This window comes from Chanos chanos, chromosome 6 (assembly GCF_902362185.1).
Source record: "Chanos chanos chromosome 6, fChaCha1.1, whole genome shotgun sequence".
NCBI classification, from domain to species: domain Eukaryota; kingdom Metazoa; phylum Chordata; class Actinopteri; order Gonorynchiformes; family Chanidae; genus Chanos; species Chanos chanos.
In genome coordinates this window covers 23,555,727-23,583,257 of record NC_044500.1, presented here as the reverse complement: position 1 = coordinate 23,583,257, position 27,531 = coordinate 23,555,727, and the positions used below count along the sequence as shown (strand labels likewise).

Sequence of the window (27,531 nt, the reverse complement as noted above, 5' to 3'; positions counted from 1 at the left end):
ATTCCATTTACATTGTTTTCGATGGATAAGTCAGACCTTGACACTCACTCAGTAATTCAAACACACAGACAGACACGCACACACACACATGCGCATGCACACACAGATGCACATGTGTGCAGACTCACACACACACATGTACACATTCATTGTAATCTTATTTTTATTTCTGATAGTCTGTGTTCTTTCCACCCAGACTTGGTCTTTGTTCTGCTCTCCAGTTTAATTGGAGAGCTGGTTTTCTCTGCCATATGTAATATACTGCATGCTCTGCTCTCTGCATGTTTCATCTGTTAGAGAGAGTGCATTAGTGAGGTCTGATTAACTCCAACTCACTGCCCAAACTCCAACTCACTGCCCAAACTCCAACTCACTGGCCAACCTCCAACTCAGTGCTGTAATGTGACTTTCATTTGTACATCAACGGCTGATTGATTGATGCTCAGTCTTACAACTGCTTTGCCTTTTTTCCCTTTATGTAAATAGGCAACGTTTTGAAGATTTTTTTCCTCCTTTTTGTACTTGTTTTTTATGTTTTTGTTCAGACTTGGATGTAATGTTTGGTTGTTGGTTTGTCTTTGGGTTAGATAATGACTTTTTAAAAATAGTATTACTTGCATGTAACATTATGAACTGTGCAATAAATGGTATTGTATTTTGTTTGAGAGTCATAGACAGAGATTACAACAATAGAAAAATAGAAAAATAAACAATAGAATAGATATCATCCTTACTAGACATCAGGTCTTTGTGCAGAGTGCCTCCTGTTTAACTCCTTATTGTACTGTTGTCTAGTGCTCTCTAAATGGAACATGACGCCTGGTTGTGTTTGCAGATTTTGAAGTTATCGGTATATTTCTGAGCTCCAATGCCAGTTCATACAAAGCCACAGCAGGGTCTGTATCATCACAAGTTCACAACCACCAAGCCGAGTCAAGGGTAAGACAACGGAATCAAATTCACTTTTCTCTTTTAACCTTTAATGTCACGCTTCATATTTTTATTCATGTCTTCTCCTTTTCTTTTTCAAAAGCCAGCTAAGAAAAATTGTGTAACTGGTCACAATAACTGTTAATATCATAAAACAATGTAATAAAATTGTTGACTTGATAACATAGCAAATTTAAACATTAAGCATTAAATAGTATCATTATTTATATGTTATGTTGTCATATGTGTAAAATTATTTTATTGAACATGCTTTATGGAACAACTCTGTCCAGCTAAAACATAGAATGTAATACATTTTCCCATTCCCTTTGTATTGTGTTTATGTTATATTCTTCATCTTAATTATGACACACACACACAGAATAGATTTCTGTTCCTGACCATTCCTAAACATGAGGACAGAGTCATGCAGATTAAAAGTTTTAAACACCAAAGTATTCATCTCAGAGTGACCCTGTCCAGCCCTGTCTGTGTTAGAGAGCACTAATGAGAATATCATCCACAAAAGGCTGTCATGACCCACAAAGCCTCACACATATATCTCATTTAAACATAAAGTAATATGATGTCATTTGAAAAACTCTGTGTGCTGGTCCTGTGATTGTTATGGAGATGGCTTAGCCACTTTCTCCTCCCTGCATGCCTCCTCCCCTCCCCCCCAAAAATGCCACCCAGGTTGAGAGCCAGTGCCAGCCCCCTTTCTCTCTGACAGCTGCTAATTACAGACTGACCACGGATCTGCCTCTCTCTGCATGACTGCCTAAAAAACACACTCAGGTTACCCAGATAGCGAGAGAGAGAGAGAGAGAGAGAGAGAGAGAGAGAGAGAGAGAGAGAGAGAGAGAGAGAGAGAGCAAGACAGAGAGAGGGAGAGAGAGAGTGGGGAGGAAAAAAGCCTGTGAGTAAGAATTTAAGTAATTGTGTGAAAGAGGGATAAAACAGACAGACAAGAAGGGATAGGGAGAGTGAATGAGAGAAAAGGAGAGAAAAAGGAGGAAAGATAAAAAAAAAGAGAAGTGGAGACAGGGGGAATTGTGGCTGCTGGATTAGGCAGATGAGATTAAGCTCTTGTGTGTGTGATACATGTTACAGATGGGAATACGAAAACTCAAAGAGATGCCTCGGACAAACTAAAAAAATAGGAACAAATAAGAGAGTAACATGAAAGAGAAAGAGACAAAAAAGAAAGAGAAAAGTGAGAAGTCTGAATGAGTCTGAGCCTTGAGAGACCACTGGGGATTCCCCTGCTGTGCTTTTCTTCTTCTATCTTCTATCTGACCTTCAGAGAGAAGCTTCTGACACCGCCTGGTGGTTACAAAGAGCCAGCAAAACCTATATTAAATGTATTAACTGAGTTCGTCTCAGACACTGGCAGCAAGAGTGTAAAGATTAAAACAGTCGTTCATCACGGATCTGGTCCTCATTTAGTGTCAGTGTAAGACTTATTTAGTCAACTTTGCCTGTATTTAACAGTGTTATATGTGGGGACTGTGGTATATGGGGACTTCATTATATGTTGACTGTGTTATATGTGAGGACTGTTATATGTGGACTGTGTTATATGTGAACTGTGTTATATGTGGGGACTGTTATATGGGGATTGTGTTATATGTTGACTGTGTTATATGTGGGTACTGTTATATGGGAATTGTGTTATATGGGGACTGTGTTATATGTGGATTGTGTTATATGTGCGAATTGTTATATGGGGATTGTGTTGTATGTGGACTGTGTTATACACGGACTGTGTTATATGTGAGGACTGTTATATGGGGATAGTGTTATATGTGGGCTGTGTTATATGTGGGAACTGTTATACAGGGATTGTGTTATGTGTGGACTGTGTTATATGTGGACTTTGTTATATGCGCGGACTGTTATATGTGGACTGTGTTATATGTGAGGACTGTTATACAGGGATTGTGTTATATGTGGACTGTGTTATATGTGAACTGTGTTATATGTGGGGACTGTTATATGGGGATTGTGTTATATGTTGACTGTGTTGTATGTGGGCTGTGTTATATGTGGGGACTGTTATACAGGGATTGTGTTACCTGTGGACTGTGTTATATGTGGACTGTGTTATATGTGGGGACTGTTATATAGGTATTGTGTTATGTGTGGACTGTGTTATGTGTGGACTGTGTTATGTGTGGAACGGTTATACAGGGATTGTGTTATATGTGAGGACTGTTATATGGGGATTGTGTTATATGTGGGAATTGTTATTTGGGGATTGTGTTGTATGGTGACTGTGTTATATGTGGACTGTGTTATATGTGGACTGCGTTTTATGTGGGGACTGTGTTAAATTTGGACTTTGTTATATGTGGACTGTGTAATTTGTGGGGACTGCGTTATATGTTGTTATCAGGTACTGGATGTGGCAACGGCACTTATAGTCTCCGATACAGAGTTTTAAAACTTTGGAATGATTTTGTCAGTGGTTTAAGAGACACCTGTAAAAGATTAACTATAAATTAAAGAATTAGGAGTAGTTCAGACACTGATCTGTATCTGTGTTTGTGTTGTTTGTTCTGTGCAGTCTCACTCCTTCTGCTAGATCTCCACATAACGACATGTCAGCTCTTCATGCAACACCTCACAATGGCCAACCCCAGGACAACAGGGGCATGTACAACCCTCTGACCTCCAGCAGCACCCAGGGCTCCTGCATGGATCCCTATATTCGACACCCCCATGCCCCCCTGCCTCACAGCATGATGGGACACAGGGGTATGCCTGTGTCTGACGGTTAGTGTTTCCTCTCAGTTACTCTCAGAGCAAATATAGTCCAAAGAACTATGATATACGCAGCATGTCAATGTGTGTGGAGTTTGAATTGCCCTAGTCAAAATGTCTGTTTCAGTGAATCACACACACTCAATGGATCTCCCTGATTTCAAGGAATAGTTTGACTCCCTGCCATCAGTACTTAGGGACATCTCCCTCTGACAGTCTAACACCCTCCAAATATATCATTCATTTCATTTTTCCAGTTCCTCATTTTACTATTTCTTACTTATCCTTTGATATTTCCCCCACTCCTCTTTACAGAATTCTTTGAGTTCTGACATATTTTTAGGTCTCCTGGTATGCACTCCATATGAATTCTCCTCACAGTTTTTGAGTAATGTTGAAATCTGAAGTCTTGGGTCGTGTGTGTGTGTGTGTACTATGTCTACTATTTTTACTCTTTCAGTTTCTCAGGCATTAGTGTTGGCATAAGGAGGATTAGTCAGTACTTGAATACTGAATCTAGTCTTCCACTAATATGATATTAACGTGCCAACAGTCACGAGACAGCTTTATAGTGTATGAGATCAGTCTCTGTGTTTTAATGCTGGCAAGGTCTCCTTCCCTTCAAATACTTCTCCCTCTCCCCTTTGAATGCATCCTCTGCAGTTTTGGCCAGACAATTTAGATTTTTTTTGTAAAGTCAAAGCACTTAACTACAGGGTTTTCAGTGTTTTCTGTTGCATACATTAAACAGTATTTTTTGTGATAAGGTGGGAAGACTTCCCTCTTCTCCCTTCTATGTAAGGAATACTGTATTTTACACCTGTAAATAACTGTTTCAGTGTTAACCAAACTGTTGGTAGGCCCTCTGCAGTCATATGTAGCTTCTGTTGTTTAGATGTGAGCAATTTCAGAAAAGTCTGTCTCTTGGTCTTCCAGATCTTCCTTTGATACCAGCTGTTCCATTTCTGTTTTCTATTGCCTGCTTTGAGAGTATTTATGCTAAAGACCTCAGGCAGGTCCTCAGAGGAGCCCATGCTCTCTGAAACAATGGCAATCCGGCAGATTAAAAATATTTTTTTAATGATAGTCCGACCCTGCAGTTTTGTTTTGTTTTTTCCACATGAATGACTAAACAAGGGAATAAGGGTGCATTTTCCATATATATTTTATTCATTAAAAATTTTCAGAACTTTGCTGTCATGTTGAACTTTTCACTGTGTTGGTCAGCATCTGTGCACTTTAAGACCCATTGTGCATGCCACTGTACTTTGGGTTTGGGAAACATTGACTGAGTGAGTAAGGCAGTGCCAAATTTAATCTGTTCTATGACTATGAAGGTGAAAATGTCTCGTGTGCTCTTCATGATTATGATAGTCGTATTAAATTGTGTTTTATCCTGTTATGGTAAGCAGTTAGCAATAACAGTACTAATGCTGTTTTCTGATTGATTCAGGAGGAAATGGCACCTCTTACTGTAACCAAGCTAACCTGATGTCACCACATCCTGGTTTTCCTCATGGCCATCCAAGCTCAGACCATATGGGTGCAGGAGACAGTGAGGACATATGCAAATACTTACTCATTTTAGACTACCATATTGCATCTGCTCTCTGCCACTTCATCTTTCATTAAGTCTTCATCATTGCCTACCTTCCTTTCTCTGTGTCTCACTCTTTCCTGTACACTACATCTTCAATCCCACCTCCTTCCTGTCCTCCTGCCCCTCCTACTCTTGCAGGTTCTCGCTTCTCGACACCTCGTTCCATGCTGAAGTTGAGTAAGAAGAGAGCACTCTCGATCTCCCCGCTGTCTGATGCCAGCGTCGACCTGCAGACTGTCATCCGCACTTCTCCCAACTCCCTGGTGGCATTCGTCAACTCCCGCTGCAGTGCCAACAGTGCCAGTTCCTACGGGCACCTGTCAGTGGGTACAATGAGGTAAGGCCATATTTACCTATTTTCTTTCTGCAAAACTTTTTTTTTTTAATCAGAAAATCCATAGACTACAAATGAACTGTTGTATAGTCAATCCCTAGAAATGCAAAGCTGGAACTCTTAGATATGGTGCCAAATTAAAAATGAAGAAGTGCGTAGGGGGTAGGTAGCTGGATGTATGGTCATGATAATGTTCTGGATTTCTCTCCTCTCTTTGTCGAACCTTCAGTCCTTCTCTGGGCTTCTCAAGCGCGGTGAACTATCAGTCCTCCCGTCCTCAGGGACCCATGTTTGGACACACCCCAGGGCCCTGTCATCCTATGCCCCAACGCCTCCCGCTGCACAATCCCCGCCTTCATGCCCCTTCAAAACACGGACTTGTAAGACTGTGCTTTCTCTCAGAATTTAGTAAAATATCTCCCATCTTACAAAATACATCTTTGTTCTGTGTGTGTGTGTGTGTGTGTGTGTGTGAAGAATCTCTAACAGTATAATACATGTTTGTATGTGTGTGTGTGTGTCTCTGAGAAGAATCTCTCACAGTATATTACACGTTTGTGTGTGTGTGTGTGTGTGTGTGTGTGTGTGCAGTGCCGTTTCTGGCCATTCTGACACCCCCAGACTCCAAAGGAAGTAACGCTTCTTCATTTCACTATTACAAGCACGAAACATGAACGAAAAAAGAACAGATTTACTTAACGTCTTCATTTTCAAAGATTAAATCTCCTCGACCTCCAGTCCTCATCGTGGTTCTTTGACAACTTTCCTCATCATTTACATTGACAAAACAAAATTCTCATTGCTTCCCATAATGTATAGATGTAATATAGCATCTCAAATTAGCCTGCTTTCCAAGATTATACTGGATGAGCGATTACATTGATGCTGCATCTACATTAATAATACAGCATATTATACCAATAGAGCTACTACACAGCTTGGTATCTTATCTGCTATGTACTGCTATACTCTACTGGTATGTAGTTCTAGCTTAGCTAGTTAGCTAGCTTAGCGCACTACATTTCAAGTAGACAGAAACCAGAGACAGACAGATGCAATTTAAAATGTCCATTAAAAACATACCTTTATACTTTTGTCTCCTTTTTACCTAATCTTTTCTCTTCTTTCAAAGCTGCGCCCCTGATGGCTTTGATCTTTTCATTAGTACAGACAGACCAGCAGAAAATTTCAACGGATGCAGTGAACTGTCAACTGGCACACTCCCCCACCATCTCTCATCATCTCATTCATAACAATTAATAAGTCTTAATGCATGTGTTCTTCGTTTTGTTTTTATAATCAGTAAAAATACATATACATAATACATATGAATTGCCGTAGTGGGGTGTGGGGCACCCAATCGTGTGTGCGTGTGTGTCAAGAATCTCTAACAGTATATTATGTGTTTGTATGTGTGTTGTATAGTTGAAGACTGAGGCAGTACTGGGCAGTGTGACAGACAGCATTAATGTGAAAAGTTTGGAGGAGAGATCTGAGGGGGATATGGCCAGCCCATCCTCCACTGGAACACAGGTAGCATGTGTGTGTGAGTGTGTGTGTGTGTGTGTGTGTGTGTGTGTGTGTGTGTGTGTGGTGTGTGTGTGTGTATGTGGTGTGTGTGTGTGTGTGTGTGTGTGTGTGTGTTTAATATACAGTGTATATCATACCTGTCAACACTCTCATTTCTCTGGGGTTTCTCCCATATTTCATGGCCCAGTGCCCTCCTGTTTTGTTGTTTCTCCCGGGAAGCTCACGTAATTTGCATGGCCCTTAAACTTTATTATGAATAATCACCATACACGGATCCGTGAGTTTTGTATGTTTGTCCGATGTTACCAAAGTTGCCAGATCGTCTGTGGAGCACAGCACAATATACAATTTCAACCCATCTATCACCACAATCTGGCAACCCACAACCTGCTTCAAGTGGCATGTGCGCAGCTGTTTTCTGCACAGACAGGCCGTTGCACACCGTTGAGGCACAGAAGGGTACACTGGCAATATTGACCTACATCACCAAGGGACAGACAGAGGCAGAAGATATCTTAACAGGGGATGGCTATGCTGATCGTAAAGAAGAACATACCGTTTTCATTTTGCGACGACTTACATGCAAGTGTGGCAGGCATGTTCCCTGATGTACACGACAACTCAGAACTACTTGCTTCATGCTTCCATAAAATATGAAATATGCATTTCAAACTTCCTCAAAATTAGTAAAAAGTCACTTTAAAGCACACATCTGCAGTGGCGGCTGACCAACACATGTGAAAGCCAAGCTGAAAGCAGACTGTCAGATTGAAACAGAAAAAAGAAGAATGACTTTTTGAGTGAAAAGTCAAGCATGAACTTCAGAAATGCATTATGGTGTGTCAGTTACAGAAATACGTTGTGGTGTGTCAGTCATTTGATAAATGGACTGTCCATGTTACCCACATCTTCTGATCCATTAGTGAATCCTTCATCTTTTTTGTGTGTTCATCATGGTTTTTGAGAACATATCTAAATATCAGAGCATAACTTTGTTATCATAAAGCTTTTCATGGTTCTGTGTCCAGTTTAGGTTTTATAGTGAGCACAGACAAATTACTGTTGACAGAATTAATTGTTGCAGTTACTGTCTCAAATGTGAATGGGCTGTAAGTACAAAGTCTGGTCCATGTAGGACAGTATCTGGTCTAGAGAGACATCACCCATTTCTTTCTTCCATTTTCACCTCAGTGATCCATGGGTCATATGTTTCCATATTTAACTGTGTTTCATACAGTTACACTCAGTGCACGAGACACTGTGCAAAAACAGTGATACTGTTTGTCTGTATCATACATACAGTGATGCTGTTTGTCTATATCACACATACAGTGATACTGTTTGTCTGTATCATACATACAGTGATGCTGTTTGTCTATATCATACATACAGTGATACTGTTTGTATCACACATACAGTGATACTGTTTGTCTGTATCATACATACAGTGATACTGTTTGTCTGTATTATACATACAGTGATACTGTCTGTGTCACACATACATTGATACTGTTTGTCTGTATCACACACACAGTGACACTGTCTGTGTCACACATACATTGATATTGTTTGTCTGTATCACACATACAGTGATAATGTTTGCCTGTATCACACATACAGTGATACTGTTTGTCTGTATCACACACACAGTGACACTGTCTGTGTCACACATACATTGATATTGTTTGTCTGTATCACACTTGCAGTGATACTGTTTGTGTCACGCTGGTGGTGTGGTGCAGGACCCAAGTGCAAAGACACGACGGTTGACGGTGATAAAACGGAAGGCTTTACTTAAAATGAAGACCATAATACAGTGCAAACAAATAACAAAAGCCGATAACAAAAAGGTGCAGCATGACAGTGCGCAAAATACACAAACAACGATAGACAAAGACGAGGCAAACACTAGGACTTAAATAGAGGGAGAACTAAACAGGGCAACACAGGATTGGTAGAAATTAACAAGGTAATAATTGGACAAACAGGTACAGGTGAGGGGCGGAGACAGACAGAGAACAAGAGCACAAAGACATGTCAAACCAAAAGTCCAAAATGGCGGTGCAGGTTGTGACAGTTTGTCTGTATCACACATACAATTATACTGTTTGTCTGTATCACACATACAGTGATACTGTTTGTCTGTATCACACATATAATTATACTGTTTGTCTGTATCACACATGGGGCGACACGGTGGTGCAGTGGTTAGTGCTTGCTTTTCATCGTATTGCTCATTTGGTCATAAACCAGTATTAGGTGGAAAAACATTTAGGAAATGCAGAAAAATACAGTGGAAACAGAATTGCAAGATTCATTATTCCTTGTTTTTTAAATTTAGACTGTATTATTTCTTATTGTGACCTAAATGCGCATGTTAAACATGATTGAACCAATGTATCTCAGCACCTTAGGGAGGGGTGAGGTAAGATCTAACTGTGTTTCCAAACCTGGCCCATGTTTATTGCACCAAAACGAAATTTTTCTCAGTGAAATCACTGTCTTTAGATCAGTTCAGAGACAGAGATCGCAGTCAGCCGCCCTCCTGGGTGCTCCAACTTCTGTCTTCAGCAAAGACAAAGTGAGTTACCCTGTAACAGTGCTGTGCAGTCAGGACAACAGTTTCTGAACTTCTCCTTCTGGGTACAGGGTGAAGTATATTTGGTCAGTTGCTACCTACTGAAAACAGAATGTTTGCAGCACATTCACCCAAATCTGTCGATGGTCCCAATGCTCTGACATGACATAAATGTCACTAAGTCACTTGGCAGTAGAATGTGACTTTTAGAAATTACAGCAGAATATGCCCTGAGAGTGAATTCCTCCAGCCAACTGTCAAAGAGAGAATGAAGTAGGGTCAGCACTGCAGAAGACTGCAGCAGGGCACCTGGTCAAGCAGCTTAAAAAGTCCTCCCCACTATCCATCATCAAGGGCCTGTGTACCTGGGCTGGGCCTCACCCTTGACTCCCCCATGAGATCTGATGCTACACTGACTGACGCTGGCAGTTAACCTCAGCAGGATGTGTGGTGGGCTTTTTAATGAAGCGTCCTTGTCCTCACTTCACAGATGGTCCAAATACGAGATCAGAGTTCTGTCTGTGGAAGTTACCACATGAACTATCGGGACAAAATATCTCAGGTTTCATGTGATGGCCGACTGTGAACTCTGAGAAAGCACTGACCAGGTAGCCTTTATAGTTGCAAAAATGTGTTTGCTCAACAAGTGACATCTCTGCACTATATGCAGAAACAAGCTGTGAGTGGAGCATGTGTAGCAGTCTAGAATTTAGTAGAATTGACTGTTCTTTCTTGTTCTTTTCTGTTCTTTCAGTTCTTTCTAGTCTCTTGTGGGTCTAGCCAGATGAGTCCAGGCTAGACTCACTGCCCTTCACTGCAGTCAAAATCACTGCAGACCACTGAAGTCGAAATTACTGCAGGTCACCAACAAGTAGCTTTGGTCTGATCAACTCTGAGCCCCTTCTGAAAAAAGTGCAAAAAAGCCTCCATGGTTTAAGCTGCCTAAATAGGAATAAACAGACACTTGAGCTTTTGAACTACCACAACACCATAGGAGCACTCTGCCTGATTGCATCATTGTGTGGTATGACAGTGCCACCACCCAACGAGGCCTTAGGGGTAATAAGACCCACGGACTCAACCATGCATCTATCAATAAAGATATCTGATGATTCAAAGGCACCTGTAATATGATATTGAGTTATTCTTGTGGATTTATAGCAGTTTTTGAATTTTTTTACCAAGTTGTGATTTTTAAACAAGTCGTCTTGTTCTCTTTAAAAAAAGATGTTTTGACACAGAGTTTGTGTTTCCTCAGTTTATTTGGTTTTGAAGCAACTTTTATGGTGACATGAAGATAGCAACAGTAGTTTGAAGCAGATTTTGAAGTTTTGGTACTAAATCTTTCAATAATTAATGTAATTAGTTTTTGATAGAAGGATTGCTTTACTGACTGTGCATTTCACTGTAATACTGTGAGAATACTTCTCCTGTAAGGCGCAATTCATGCACAACACATAGAATGCTAGCATCACTTACCAAAAAATGATACAGTAGGCTTTGATGAGCATCACAACTGAAATCTAATCCAAGCAAATTCAAGCAAATATTCTAATAAACAAACTTCTCATACAGATTAACAAACCAATCAAAATGAAAAGTTGAGGTTAACTGAGACCTCAGACCTCAGAAATACAACAGGGAGAGACATTTGTTTTTGGTTTTCTTTTATAGCAGTTTCATGTTTAGCCCTTATCACCTATCCATCAATGTTCACACAGTGCAGGCCAACATCCTAATTCCCCTCATCCATGATCCGAAGGAGAAACGAGACTCTGGTCTCCAGGGAGTGTACTGTATCAGCACTGTACCATTTTCTCTTTGATGTGGAGCAGGATCCTCTGCTGGGTTTCCTGGAGGGCCGAGATGATTTGGACAAAGAGGATGGTAAACCGGAACCAGAAGCCATTTACGAGACCAACTGCCACTGGGAAAACTGCAGTAAAGAGTTTGACACACAGGAACAACTAGTGCATGTAAGTAAGAGACTACAGAATAAAGAGGATGGGTCTAGAGATGCAGGTAATGGCTTAAAGAATGAAGTTAATGGGAGAAATGGACAGAGGGAGGAGGCCCTTGGAAATGATGGTGTCTAAGTGATAAAACTGTGTATTTGTCTTCCATTCAAATCTGTCACTCAGAGCTGCAGGGTTTACTTATCAAATGGATTGTCTTTTAGTTTCTATCCTCTTTCACTCTCTCTCTTCCACTCCCCCCCCCCCTTCACTCTCTCTCTCTCCCTCTCTCTCTCCTTCTGTCTGCCTGTCAGCACATTAATAACGAGCATATCCATGGGGAGAAGAAGGAGTTTGTGTGTCATTGGAAGGACTGCTCTCGTGAGCAGAGGCCTTTTAAGGCTCAGTACATGCTGGTTGTCCATATGAGGAGACACACCGGAGAAAAACCACACAAATGCACTGTGAGTGCCTGCCTCATCTCACTCAATCAAACAACAAATTACTCTGTGGCTTTTATCTTCTCTCTTTCCCCTACATGACTTTTCAGATCAAAAGTATGATAATCAGTCATTTTATATTTGTTTGTTTAATTGATTTTATTGTTGTCCCCCAAATAATTGCTTTTTCACAGATAATTATACTTGCTCTAGGTATTTAACTACGTGTTCTACAATGACAAATTGTAATGTTTGTTTTACGCCACATATTAGAGCTGGGTGATATGGACCAAAAATCATATCTCAGTATTTTTAGGCTGAATGGCACAATATATATCTCAGTATTCTATGAAGTGGGCTAAAAAATAAAATGCAAAGACAGGGTTTCCTTCCTTGTTTGAAAATATACAGCTGCAAAACATGTAAATGATAAATTATACAAAATAAATAGACTATATTAAATAAAAATAGGCCTATCTCTTAGAATGCTCCTTCAGTTGTTGTCAACAACAATAACAGACTGATTAAAACAGAGTACAATTACAGGTTTTCCTCTCCTGCTTAACAAAACAGCTGTGCAAATAACAATACAAATGTGAACAGAACAAAAATAACAACAGGTCTACCCTGTTTGAAAATATACAGCTGCACGATATATCAACACGTAAATGAAAAAATATGTTAATAATAAGTAGCCTATACAGTAAACAGGAATAAAGGTGCATGGGAGGGGGGCTGCTCTGCCGGCCACGCACCTGACGGGCCTAGGCCCGCCCAAAAGATGCATAGACCCCCGAGATTGGATGGAATTATTTAATTTAATACTAAAAAATAATACGTAATTGTTTGTTAAATTTCTTGATAATATAACTAAAATATCATCACAAACGCTCCTGAAATAAAGAAAATGTGTTCTAATTTTTTATTTTTAATGCTTGATGGGTTTGACTGGCATCTACATTAGCCAGGTACTAAGTTTGGTTTCGACATTGTAATTCCAGCGATGTAAACCTTCATCAGGGGTGTGTTCCAGAAAGCGGGTTTAGTGAAAATTCTGACTTAGTTACTCACAGCAAGTAGTAATCCTAATAGAAGAGCCCTGTGGCTTTGTTTTGCTAGGAGAATAAAGCCATAGGGCTCTTCTAAATATATAGACAGTTGGGGGTAACGAGTTACAAAGTAACGTGTTACTGTAGTTATATTACTTTCCTCCATAACGAAGTAAAGTACAGCAATACTATTCAAATTTCAGTAATCACATTACTGTTACAGGATTATTAAAATGTCCTTTCCTGCGTTACACACGCCTTTTCAAAAGAGTATTTTTCATGCTGAATATTTAAATTTAACGGATAGTTCTGGTCCTAGGTACTAACTGGTCAATACAGCATTCCTGCGATGTTAAAGAAAATACATGATTGTAGTAGCAGCACCTGTTCACCTTAACTGTGAATCTGTAATATGACTACCCACTGTCACGAAGGAGAGATTGGGTCCTTGACAGTAGCTCCTGTTCAATGGGACAAGACCGACAACTGGTTAGTTAGCTAGTTAGCACGGTCTGCTACATCTGAGAAAACCCGAAAATACGGTGTAGCCAACCAGGACAATAATAGACTGAATGGCGCTTTACAGTTATTTTAGAATAGCTATGGGGTCATTCTGAAACACTTAACGTGAAAAACGCTTAACGTGGCTGAATATACGAGCAATGATCACCAAAGGTCTTTCACATATATCTTGTCATAAACACTTTCACATATCAAAAAATCAAAACCAAAATCCAAGGAATATGGCCGTTATCTTACATAAGCGTTTTCCTCTCCATTGAGGCCCCAATATAAGGAGGAACGAAGTAAAGTACAGCAATATAAGGAGGAACGCTTAACGTGGCTTAATGTACCTAAACAGCGATCGATGATCACCAGAGTTCTCGCACATATCTCTTGTTTTAACCACTTTCACATATCAAAAAATCAAAAGCAAACTCCAAGGAATACAGTCGTTAGGACTACTTCAGGTTAAGCGCTGCCCTATCCATTGTCGCCCATTATAGACCACCTGTACAGCAAAAGTACAATCCAAGATCACCAAATTGCTGTCACACATTTCTTGTTGTGAGCTCTTTCCCATCTTAAAAATTCTTATTGAAAAATGATCATTCTACTTGCACTGCAGAAGGATTTCCCATATCAGAAAAAATGTGTAACGCTGAAGTGGCCTAAGTAACTTGGCTCCCTATTTTCGTATCAACCGCAAAATATGACTTATTTCAACCAATTGGAACTTATTCTCAAGTGATAAGCGTCCGTGTTTCTGCCACATGCAACAGTCGGAGGGATAAGAACAACGAGAGCGTACCATCAGTGTGTAACATTTTAGTGTCTAACTCGTGTACTCTTTTTAAAAACCAAAATATGGTCACCCTAGGTAAATATTAACGTTACATATTTACCATGTTCACCTCTCAGCGGAGAGGAAAACGCTTAATATAAGATAGTGGCCATATTCCTTGCTTTTTTGGGGGGGCGGTATTTATTACAAGAGATTTTGAAATTTTGATCGCTGTTTAGGTACATTAAGCCACGTTAAGCGTTTTTGCGAAATCGGGCTGAAATCGTGTAGTCTGAACCCGGCATAACTGTATTCATACTTTGCACTCGGCTATTGCATTGAAAATAAAGTAATGAAAGGACTATAATGTGGTAAATTTTATGTATATATATATGTCCAGGTGTTTCCCCGCCTTTCGCCCTATGAGTGCTGGGATAGGCTCCAGCACCCTCCGCGACCCTAACTAGGATAAAAGGCTTAGATAATGAGAGAGAGAGAGAGTCTCTAGCTTCTGTTTCGCTGCAGGAAATCTGAGATACAACACATATACAATCCATTTGTCATTCATCAAAAACAAACAGACAAACAACAAACTCACAGTCCAAATTATACAAATAGCTGTCAGCTTTCATAAATCAGGCAAAGCAAACAAACATATGCTACTAGAAAAGAAAGCAGTGACAATTTGCCTGGTTGGAGACACAGTTGTATTTTCCTCTGGCATTTTCCTCTGATTGGTAAAGAAATCCAAGAAAAGTTCCCAAAGCTAGAATTACTCTGCCACTCCTACATGGAAGATTTGCTAGAGAAGAAGCTTTCCTGAAACATCTGACCCCAGGTGGTACAATAGACCAAACACTCATAGAGCTACTGGGTCATACAGACCAGCAGTGCAGCTATTGACCAAAGGATATGTATGCAGAAAAGAGGTCAATTCAGTGGTGAATCTGAAATGTTTTGGGGTTATTTTTATGTCCACTGCTCCTAGGACCATGTATGAGTGGTACCTTAGCACAAAGGACTTTGTAGACAAATATTTGATCGCATCTGTTGGCTGTTTGCAATTTACCTGCAGGTGAATTCAACCTGTGGTGGAACTGAGCAGGGTAATCCATAAACACAGTCAGGAGTATCAAAGATCTGGACAGATATTACCAGGACCTGACTGTATGTTTGTGCATGTGTGTGTGTGTGTTAGTTTGAAGGTTGTAACAAGGCATACTCTCGCCTGGAGAATCTGAAGACTCATTTGCGCTCCCACACTGGTGAGAAGCCATACGTGTGTGAACATGAGGGCTGCAACAAGGCCTTTTCCAATGCCTCTGACCGTGCCAAGCACCAAAACAGGACACACTCTAATGAGGTATACACCACACACACAATCTCACACACACACACGCTCAATTCTGTAACTCATGCAGGACATAGAACTAACTGTCTTAAACACCCAGCTCTCTTAGATACGATATAGTTCTGAATTTATCTTCATACTGGATTGTTTCTGTAACACACTGATTGTGTACAGAGAAACCTTTCATCATGCATCTCCATAGAAACCGTACGTGTGTAAGATTCCTGGCTGCACTAAGCGCTACACAGACCCCAGCTCCCTACGCAAGCATGTAAAGACTGTGCATGGCCCAGAGGCCCACATCACGAAGAAGCATCGCGGGGACACAGGGCCAAGAACCCCAGGGTCAACAGTGACCTCTGGAGGACAGAGGTCAGAGCTGCTGGTGGAGAAAGAGGAGAGGAGCCGAGAGGACTGCAAGCTTCTAGCGCCAGAGGGCACTCTGGTGGGACTGTGGATAGGGATTTTACCTCTTTTCTCTTTAAGTGTTGTCTTTCATTTCTATTTCTGTCAGTGTCATTAATTTCATTTTCATTGCTAACTTACTCCATCCTTTGTTAATTTCCCCTTAGCACTCTTTTACATTTTGTTCACTGGTCACATGGAAAATCAATTACTGTAAAATGTTCTTTTTGCCCCATAAAAGTGAGTGGAGAAAACATATGTTATTGTTGAAGTAAGAGTGCAGCATAGCTGAAGCCTTTTCACAGTTGAAGACTTTTAGTGATAACATTAATATTTGTAACATTTTAACATTTCTAACATTTAACATTTGTGACATTATTTATAATATTTACTGAATTAGTTTTACCTTTAGAGAAATACTCAGCATTTTCTGTAAAAAAAACCTTCTCCTCACTTTTTTTTGTGATTTTCTTACATTGTCACTGTTTCTGTACAGAAGTCTCAGCCGAGTCCCGGAGGCCAGTCTTCCTGCAGCAGTGAGCGCTCACCACTGGGGAGCGCCAACAACAATGACAGTGGTGTGGAGATGAACCTGAATGCCGCAGGCAGTCTGGAGGATCTGACAGCCTTTGAGGAGGCAGGAGGGGCTGGTGGAGGGGAGCCCAGCGGAGGACTTGGTTCTGGGAGCATGGGCATGTCAGCTCAGGCCCTAAAGAGGCTGGAGAACCTGAAAATTGACAAACTAAAAATGGTCCGTCGGCCAACACCACCAGGGCGCAGTGCCAGTAAACTTCCAGCACTCTCAGGTGAGAGTGGACCTTGTTAAGTGTTGAGTGGCTCAGTTAAGTAATAATATGAATACTAATGAATTTCTATAAGGATAGTGATGAATTATGAATAGATAGTACAGACTATTTATTCGCAATACATGCACTACATTGGTCTCTTACAATTTCTGTTTTAGTACCAAACTCTGAGCTGCTATTTAGATAAATAACACAAAAAATCTCTTCTTAATTAGATTTTCTAATTAAGCATGTTTGATCTTAAGGGACATTAAATTCATTTTGCCTAATCCTTAAACCTTAAACATTAATTGGATATTGTTGCACTGTGGCCATTGTAGGTTTGGGTAGTACTTGTGGAGTATTGCAGACATTTTCATCATTTTCAGATTTACTGTTAAATGTTAAAAAGATGGCCCACAGATTAAGAAAAATCTGACAGCAATCACATTTTTCAGGGCAGTGAATGAATAAATTGGAACGTTTTTCATGTGTTTATTTAAAAAAAAAACATAGCCATCTAAAATTAAAAATTGTCTCGTCCCCACAGCATCTGAGGAGATGATGGGTATATGTGCTGCCTCCCCACTTCTCTCCAACCGACGTGTGATGGAGCTCTCAAACCCAGTGTTGGGATGTGGTGGTGGTATGGGAAGTATGCCAGGTTCATCCAATGACAGACGGGGGAGTGGCACCAGTAGCCTTAGCTCAGCCTACACTGTCAGTAGGCGCTCCTCGCTGGTCTCCCCCTACCTGTCCAGCCGCCGCTCCAGCGAGGTCTCTCAAATGGGTTGTGGAGGGGGGCACCCACAGAACTTGATAGGCCCAGAGTCCAGCAGAGACCCACTCTCTCCAGAAAGCATTCGTAGAGCTGGGCCATGCCATGGTGGAGGCAGGTTGCCAGGTCTCCCCTCCCTTACGCCAGCACAACAGTATAGCCTGAAGGCCAAATATGCTGCAGCCACTGGTGGACCTCCACCTACCCCTTTACCCAACATGGAACAGCCTGGTATTCTTGGCCGTAGGGGGGGCCTCTCTGGTGACTTCCAGTCCCAGCCAGTCCCACCATTCTTGCAGCAGGACAATGCCCGGCGGTACAGCAGCGCCAGTTCAGAATATTGCACTGGTGTGATCTACCCTCACCAGGCTCCTGGCAATAATGTACGACGTGCCAGTGACCCTATCCACACCAGAGGTGATGTAGAGGGACCCCCTAAGGTGCAACGTTTCAACAGCCTAAACAACATGACTATGATGGGCCGCCAAAACACTCTGCAGCACTGTGGCTCTGACACCAATGTGACCCGTCACATGTATTCTCCTCGGCCTCCCAGTATTACAGAGAATGTCATGTTGGAAGCCATGGCAATGGATCCTCATGGTAATCCATCTGAAGAGAGAGACCAGATGAGTTACATGGGTTACCAGCAAATTCACCAACGTCCTGTCAGCCTAGCCAATCAGCTTTCTCCAAACCAGGAAAGTTTGGGATGCCCAGACACAACCTACTCAGGCCACTACCAGAACCAGCAAGGTGAGATGGGAGCAGGGAGAGACATACCCAACAATTTGATGCAGCAAGCTGAGTATAACATGAACAGCTGCCAGCTCAGCCCCTCTGATCCTCACTACTCAAACTTGGGCCAAGGAGGAGAGGGGTCAGCTTCTTGGGGCAAATCTGGTCAGCTCCATAGCCCTCATACTGGGATGCAAGCAGGGATTCAATACCAAGACAATAGTATGCAGGATCAACAATACAATCAACAGCACCTTTACAATACTAACCCAGACCCTGTACAGCATAGAATCACGATCAAACCTGAACAGCAGTTCCACCCATCCATGGGATCCTCTAATGCATGCCAGAACACTAAATCTCTCCACCAGCACAGAATACCTGGCTCCATGCCCTCATGCCAGCAGGGACATCCCTCACAGCAACAGGGTCAGGGGATAATGATAAGAGCAGCAGACCCCAGCTGTGACTTCTCCCAGGGTCAGATGGAGACCCAGCAGGCCCAGTCAGGATCCTTTCATACCAGTGGAGGACTGAGACTTGGCTGTGCTTCTTCAGTGCTGGTTGATGACCGGAGGTCTCAGACACCTATGATGCAGGTCAAAGAAATGATGGTCCGTAATTATGTCCAATCACAGCAAGCTCTCATGTGGGAGCAACAACAAGAACAGGCAACAGTTGACAGTGGTGTCCTGGTTAAAACAGGACTTGCTGATGGTTTTGAAATTGGTGGACAGGCAACTGTGATGCAGAACAGTCCCCAACATCAACAGTCTAAGCAGAACCTCTATGCTGGCAACAGTTATGAAGGCATCTCCAGCCAAAACCTGATGAGCTCCATAGCAGATAGTCAAAGGGCTAGCTTGAAGGAGCAGATTGGAGTCATGCCCGGGTCCTGTTATGGTCAGGACATGGTAGTGCCTCACCCTCCACAAGGACGTAAACCGCTGAGTCGACAGAACAGCCTGTCCCAGCAGTCAGGTGGTGGTTACCTGGGAAGCCCACCACACCTGAGCCCAGTGCAGTCAACAGCAAGTCCCAGGAGAGCTGTACGTTTGCCCCGTGTACAACAGCAACAACAACCCCATCCAGAGAGCTTCTCAAGCAATAATGACAACCCCATGTACTACACAGGCCATATTCATATGCACCATGACATGGAGAAACCCATGGATCCTCAAGATGGACCTTGTCCGGGCCAGCAGCATGTAAGGGGTATGACTGCAAAAGGAAAGGCAAGCTCCCTAACCTACTCAGAGCCAACAAACATGCCTTGCACTCTAGAAAACTTGGATCTAGAGAACACTCAGATTGACTTTGCATCTATCATTGATGATACAGATCCCTCATCCTACAGTCCTGTCAATCCCTCACTGGGACATCACAACTTTTCCTCGCAGTCCTCATCTCGCCTTACCACTCCACAAACCTCTGTCACCCTCCCCTCTGGTCTCTCCAACATGGCCATTGGAGATATGTCATCTATGCTGACATCACTTGCTGGAGAAAACAAATACCTGAATACACTGTCATAAAGTGCTCTTCCACATTAGGAAAGGGTCCTCAGACAGAAAGGGCTATCTGATCCCATTTTCAGTGCCAGAGTGTGTTTAAAAACTCCCTGACTGGAAACCTCTGAAACCAAAGATGCCTGTAGATCTTCACCCAGTGTGTGCTTTGTGCAATACACTGTACTGAAGTCAGTGGAAGTGGTAGTTATGCTTGTGCCCTCAACAGTATGTGTTACCTTTTGATTTTGTTTGTTTGTCTGTTTGTTTGTTTGTTTAAATCCAAAATTTTAATAAAGCATTATTACTCACACAAAGGGCATTCTAGCAAATTAAAGATGGTACAGATATTAACTGTATCGTGTAATTTAAATACTGGTACTTTATTGTTTAATGAACAGTATGGACTTAAAAGGCATTTCCCAGTTACATAGTGAGGCAGAAAAAGGGGGAAGGAGAGACAGAGAGAGAGCGAGGGAGAGAGTCTTAAAAATGTATATACACAGAGTCTTCAGGAGGGTATCCCAGAAAGCGGGTTTAGTGAAAAGTCAGAGTTAGTTAACTCACAGCAAGTAGTAAACCTCCTAATAGAAGAGCCCTATGGCTTCATTCTACTAGCAAAACAAAGCCATAGGGCTCTTCTATTAGGAAGTTTACTACTTGCTCTGAGTTAACTAACTCTGAGTTTTCACTAAACCCGCTTTCTGGAATGCCCCCCAGGACACTCACAATGCTAATGCTAATAACAATGCAATATTCAGAGATCCTTATTAATATCTAATTACAAGATAAAATGAACAAAATAATGATATACAATGAATTCATATGTTTTTTGGGGTGGGGGGTGTTTGTTTGTTTGTTTAGTTTTTGTTTGTTTGTTTGTTTGTTTTTGTACATATTTGTTAAAAGATCAGGCAGCTCTGGTGGAGAGGCACCTTGTTTTCCCAATGAGTTTTGACCTGAAGGAATCAGATTTTCTTTTAGCAAGGAAACACTTCACCACAGAGAAGCTAATAAAATGGCATTACACTGAAAACAGCACTGAGCTGAAAAGATTCACATGTAACTATGATGATATTAAAACGGCAATATAACTCACATGTAGCCTTTTCTTATTAAGATGTCTCAACACAAACTTCTGAGAGACTCTTGGTTTTTGATTTTGTCTGTGGATGACTGTGTCATGGCCTTATATTACTGCTTTCTGTCATGATAAGTGTTATAGGGAGATTTCAGCCTTCTCTAAACTGACATTTCACTGCTCACTGAGTACCAAAGATGACTGATGTTGTGGAGCAAGAGGAATGAATGAACTACAGTGGTCACAGTCACAGTGACCATGGGTGATGATTCTGTCACAGAGAATGTAATTTTTAATGACAATAACATTTCCACTTGTTTTTGTTTTTTGAATTTTTAAGTTTTGAATTCACCTTTCAATCAAAGCTTTTTTTTGCTGGCAAAAGATCAGTAATTTAGAAACAGAAGCTATGATAATAGAATTTACTACAGCCATTTGATATATTTTTTGCGTACCATTTTCTACATTTCCTTTTTTTTTTTTTTTTTTTTTTTTACAAATGTACTATATTTTACCACTACATAAATAAATGTTTTCAGCCTGTGGATTGTGTTTGTGTGTCTGGTATAAGTCTGATAAGGGGTAGTTCCTGTCTGTTTGATTAATCCATATCATGATTTGTGATGTCACAGTTAAACACTCCAGTACAAATCATACTTAACAAAGAGTCACACACTGTCTTTGACAGACAAATGATAGTCTTGTATAATTTAAAGTGTTTGCAGGCTATACATCAAGAGGGTTTCCTTCTATGCACCACACTAGGTTTATTTGCTTATTTAATCTAAACAGTTCCTTTCTATATGATACTATATATGTGCGTTCTATATGCGGTATTCAATAATAAGTTGATGATATTGGCTAACCAGTGCATAATAGATCTTACCCTAAATGTGTACTGTGATGTTTTTTCCTATAAATTAACTTGCACAACTGAATTCAAAACCAGTTTATATGGGTCCTGTTCTAGACCAAATCCAGGACCATCGAAGTTCAAACAGTGCTTGAGATCAGAGGAGGTCTAAGATCAGCTCTATCTAAACTTAAGACCAGTAGCATGTTTTGCAAGACTGCCTCTCAAATTATTAATTTATTTACAGTTCATACGTTCAGTTGTAGGTTTGGTTTGGAGGATGTTTTTAAAATGTAATTAGATGTAATTTTCCTTCTAGAATAGCCTGATTCTAACATTATTTAAATATAAATTCAATGGTTCAATGATATTTTTCAGAAAGAATAATTATTATTTATTAACCTTACAACTAAAAGAATGAACAAATTTATTTATAGTAATTCTTTGACATTGTGTTTACTGATATTTACGCTTTTTGAAGGAAATGCAAACAATGACAGCTACTATTGATTATTGGGTGAAGTCTCACTGCTCTATCAGGCTGGACCACTACTGAAAAACAAAAAAACCTCTGGACCTGCTGTCAAGGGCAAGACGAAGCAACACTGGTGTGTTGCACTACCTGCCGTGTGTCAAGCTATCCACCAGAGGGCAGTGCAATAGATTCATTCAAAACAGTCTTTGGATTCATGCATGAGACCAGTTAAGGATGTGTAACTTTCTGGTTCATGAGGGCTAAGCTGTATATGACATTTTGGCGATTCATTACACTCTTCAGCAGTGAAGCTGTGAATAAACTTAAAAAACTATAGTCACATAAGAGAAGAGACTTAATCTGTCCAAACTTGTCTAATTATGCTAATGCACATGATATTTAAAATGTTGAAATTCTGGCAGACCTGAGATTGTAATACCAACTAGAGGAACTAGTGTCTTCCTTCAGAGAGGATTCTGCAGTCACTACATGTGTTTTGTGATAATCACAAACTCCTCTTTTATTGATACCCAAAGAGCAAACCTAAACATATGCTGTTAGTAAATAATGAGCAGTCACTCTACCCTCAGTGTATCGTTCTCTAACAGTCACTTATTTGAATTTACTCAACAGCCATTTTGTTTGTTTTTTCTTTTGCTTGTGTGTTTTTTGTTTGTTATTCCCACATATTGATATTCCGAGATGAGGTCAAGCTTAGCTTTGTATGTAGGCTGCACAAGCAGTGTCTGATTATCTTGCAGCTTTGTGTAGCAGTCACTTAAATTTAAATATCTGCCTGCAGATATCTGCATCTACATTCTAATTGCATGTGGTCTTTTTTAGTTTCTCTTGACAAAACCATCTACTAAATATAATTAATGTAACATTGGTGGACACTGACATACAAAAGGCCTAAATTATGTAGTTCCAAAATCACATTTTCTTAGAGGGCATGGCCTCTATTAGGGATGCTACAGCAGTAACACTCCCATCTTAGTCCAGGGAAAGAGACCATTCCTTCCTCTCTTACCCTGATCGACACTTAATAGGGCTTAAGCAAAATTTATGCGTTTTTGTGTGTGTAGTGCGTGTGTGTGATGCATGTGTGCATGTGTGTGTGTGTGTGTGAGTGAGAGAGAGAGAGAGAGAGAGAAAGGATGTCCTTTCTGGTATGGGTATCTGATGGCATAAGTGAGATTACTAGCCCTAACATTTTGGTGAACTACTGTGAAACATCAGTATAACATTTCAATCCATTCCATACAGTAGGCACCAGGATGTCCTATTAAACCAGATATTTAGCAGCTTTACAGTGTCATACCTGCACAGTCATCTCTGTCATTATTGGCACCTTTGATTACGATGAATAAACTAAACTACACATAATGAACTCTATGAAAGCTGACATAATTTTTAGGAATTATTTTCATTACTGTCATGCTGGTGGCTGAATGGTGCAGCTGCCAGCCTTGGCTCAGTGGCGAAAAACACCAGCCTCTTAACACATGCAGTACAGCAGGACATGGTGGAGTTCACTCACACACTGAAAAACTGAAGTTAAAACCTAATTTGCACTTTTCACACAGTTCCTGTTAGCCCACAGTTCACAGTTTTGTGTAACATGCTAACTTGGTGCCTTACACAGTTGCAACAGTCACCCTCTGGGCACCTCTGATAAAACATAAACAAAAATGTTGTATAAAACATAAAATATTACAGGGACAATGAGCCAGAAACATCTACAATTGATAAACAACAATTTGTTTGAATCTTTGGACTCTCTGAAAGTACAATTTAATACCACAATTTTATGCCACGGAACAGGAGTTTATAATGAAATAATGTTGAAAACTGATGAAAATATAATATTTTGGTTCAGGTTAGCATAGTGTATTGTAGTTAGCTTCAGCCATTTAGATACCTATTTTCCAAAAGTAGTGTCAGATCCACGGAACAGAAGAAATGGATGACCACTGGACCTCACACCACAAACACTTTGGCACGATGCCCAATGTAGACATTGCTATGGGCTTTCCACTTGGTCACTGTTCTAGTTAGAAAATAGAACAAAAAGGTTAGGTTGTATTCTCTGCCCGCAAAGAGAGAGAGAGAGAGAGAGAGAGAGAGAGAGAGAGAGAGAGAGAGAGAGAGAGAGAGAACCCACACTATCACGCTGATCTTTCACTGTTTGTCAACAACCCTAGATGGTTGACTGATGGGACTTAAATACCTGACAGAATTAATGTAACTGCTGAATACTATTTCAGTAACAGGATTCTCTGTCGCTCCACTTTCTGGTAATATTGTTAATCTTTCACTCTGTGTTCTTAAATATTGATGGTAAATATTCGTCTGTGTATTATGCTGGCTGATATCTTTCACATGCTTTTTCTGCTCAGTGGGAAAAAATTATTCCCCTGGGGGTAAAAATTCCAACCCACTTCAGCAGTGCATCTGATACCCCTGTGAGATGGCCCTTCCTCTGGACTAAAAGAACCTTAAATCAAATTATTTTTTACTTCAATATCTCTATTTCTAATTGCTTCAGAAACATCTAAACATGAATGAATACAATTAAATAATACAAAAATAGAACAATGAAAAATATTAAAAGGAAAGCTGAACCAAAATTAAATACTTTTCAAAAATGCATTAATAAAGAAAAATAAGGAAATAAAGTCAGCTTATAGGTATTTGTTATTGATTATTTATTTCCATTCCCCTTCTCTTCAACATACAAGAGAAAAGTAAGGCAGGGATTGTCAGCAGTGATCTGCAGTAGGAGCAGGCACTGACCCTCCCTGGGATCTGGACTCTGTATGTGTAACTGTATGTGTAACTGTATCTATATGGTTTTAGTTAGTCTCTAACTTGATAGCCAATAAAGACCTATTTTGTGATGGTGAATTAGCTGAACCTGAATTGTATTTTGGCATAATGGTTTTAATTAAGCTTTGTTGCACCAGGTAAAGGGATTCTCTACCAATTTTGTTAGAAAAGAATGGACTGACAAGGTCAGTCAGCACATTTAAAATCAATAATGCTTTAATCAGACTACTACAGTACACTGACAACCTCTCACAGAGCAGGGCTCTAAACACCAGTGTTACTCCTGCAATCCGTGAGGCGCTGACACTAACAGCAAGAAAACCAGAAAAATAAATCAAAGTAAATTAGCTGAGATTTTTTCTGTTTTCACATTTGATTTCATAACCTGTAAATATCAGTGCTCCTGCTTTATAAATCGAGTCTCTTAAAGATCCCAAAAACCATTGGGATGTCAGGCTAAAAGAACCTGGTGATTATGTTGGTATGTGTATACTCCATCTTTAACTTTAATGTTTTGACATTTTTTTGTCTGCACACAGGCTTGTAAAATGCATGGACTCTCACTAAGATAGTGAGTCATAGTATTTGGCTGTGAAAATGATCTAAAAACCCCATTTTGTGATTTGTAGTTAATGGTTATCACCTCAAATTTGAAATTTATTTTGTTTTTAATTTCCTGTTTCCAGAGTTTTGTCTTATTTCCAAATTTAATATCTGTTCTTTGAACTGTTCTTAAGTTCTGGACTGAGGATATATTGAACTTCACAAAGTAATTAAAGACAAGATCAGCAATTTTGTATGGTTAGCTCTCAGACTAGAAACTCCACTGGATGCTATCTGATTGAACTGATGAGGGCAGTCCACATATGCAGAGTGATGGGTGGAAAGTGTTTGGAATAATTCTGTTCTGAGATCAGGTCCCTCACACTGTCTTGTTCTGATATATAAAACATTATATAAAAATGAAACATTATAGAAAAAGTTTCCATGGTAGGCTGCCTGCTAAAACTGGACAACTGCATCATTAATTTTATTATTTCGTAAATGTGCAGATTTTGTTGAGTATGCTGAATCATTTAAGAAGGTTTAACATTTTCCTCCTGTGGGGAAATAACTATGTTGCCATTTATTCTGTCTTTTTGTAGACCATCTTTAATTTAGAGGTGACTGCATAGCCTATTTTCAGAAATGCATGTTGTAGCTGAGTACAATAAACATGCATTGCAGGGCTGGCCTGTCTGGTAGGTGTCAAATACTGACTAATGTGACAATAACTGCCTTCAGAAACTATCTAGCAATGACAAACTGCACATTAGCCATTGGGTTTATCACAACCAGCATCTGATCTGTTAATACGATGCAGCAAGTACCAGAATAACTGAACGTTTGATTAACATCTGGCACATTCCATCACATGAATCATCTGCTTGAGGACTGCCAGTAATGTTATAATCAGGCAGGGAACAGAGTGCCAGGGCTGTCCTCCACACTGCCACAGGACCTCACTCTATGCTCAGCTCAGCAATACAAATGGAAATGCATAAAAACAAACTGAGGTATTCAAATGTAAAAACATGAAGATAGCATAATGACCTTTTCTTGCCTTTCAAGTGAAAGCTTTTTCTTTCCTTTTTGTCATAAGGGCTAGCATGTAATTAACTCCTATTTAATATGCTGTTTAAAGGATTGCCTCCCCAGTCACCTCACTTTGAACCACAAGCTGGGGACAAAATCTCAGAAGGACACCCCAGGAATCTTTGCTTAGTGTGTCCTTGTGTGTGTGTTTGTGTGTCTGTGTGTGTTTGTGTGCTTGCGTGCATGTGTGTGTGTGTTTGGGGGAGAGGAGCTGAGAGATATAGAGTTGAATTCACTGACGATTCACATACTACTAAATAAGACAGCATTGGTGATCAGCAGCTGTATCTCACAGGTCATTAATACCTCAGTGTTCATCAGAGCCTACAGATTACAAAGCACACCCACAACAGACTGTGACACATGGATATACTCAATGGTTTTACATAGCACAAAGTTTCACATTTCTCACATTGACATTTATTCATTTTGCAAACGCTTTTATCCAAAGCCACTTCAAATACAGGGAGAGTGCAAAACCGAGCCAATAACCACTGAGAAGCTGATGCATAAGTGCCACAACTAAGCTGATTCAATTCATTCTTTTTTTTCACAAGGAATTGGAGGAAATATATTGAATGATTCTTGTACTGTGTCCATTCCATATGTGTCACATACCCAGAGAC

The 27,531-nt window shown here is 40.4% G+C and overlaps 1 protein-coding gene across 1 annotated transcript; it reads left to right on the top strand.

Annotated features, from left to right (window-relative positions):
- Positions 1-864: 864 nt before the first annotated feature.
- gli1 (GLI family zinc finger 1) lies at positions 865-20,059 on the top strand. Its single transcript, XM_030777332.1, has 12 exons — positions 865-939; positions 3,500-3,708; positions 5,150-5,251; positions 5,435-5,633; positions 5,860-6,010; positions 7,056-7,163; positions 11,574-11,714; positions 12,008-12,157; positions 15,666-15,830; positions 16,021-16,263; positions 16,720-17,029; positions 17,559-20,059. The coding sequence occupies exons 1-12, from the start codon at positions 869-871 to the stop codon at positions 20,057-20,059; spliced, it is 4,350 nt and encodes a 1,449-aa protein (XP_030633192.1). The 5' UTR covers positions 865-868.
- The last annotated feature ends 7,472 nt before the right edge of the window (positions 20,060-27,531 follow it).

What these genes read in the sequence shown, in the direction of transcription:
- gli1 (XM_030777332.1), top strand. Translation starts at nt 869, where the DNA reads ATGCCAGTTCATACAAAGCCACAGCAGGGTCTGTATCATCACAAGTTC. An exon ending in ACCACCAAGCCGAGTCAAGG is followed by an intron (nt 940 to 3,499) that starts GTAAGACAACGG and finishes TGTTCTGTGCAG; the next exon opens with TCTCACTCCTTCTGCTAGAT. An exon ending in CATCCTCCACTGGAACACAG is followed by an intron (nt 7,164 to 11,573) that starts GTAGCATGTGTG and finishes GATGTGGAGCAG; the next exon opens with GATCCTCTGCTGGGTTTCCT.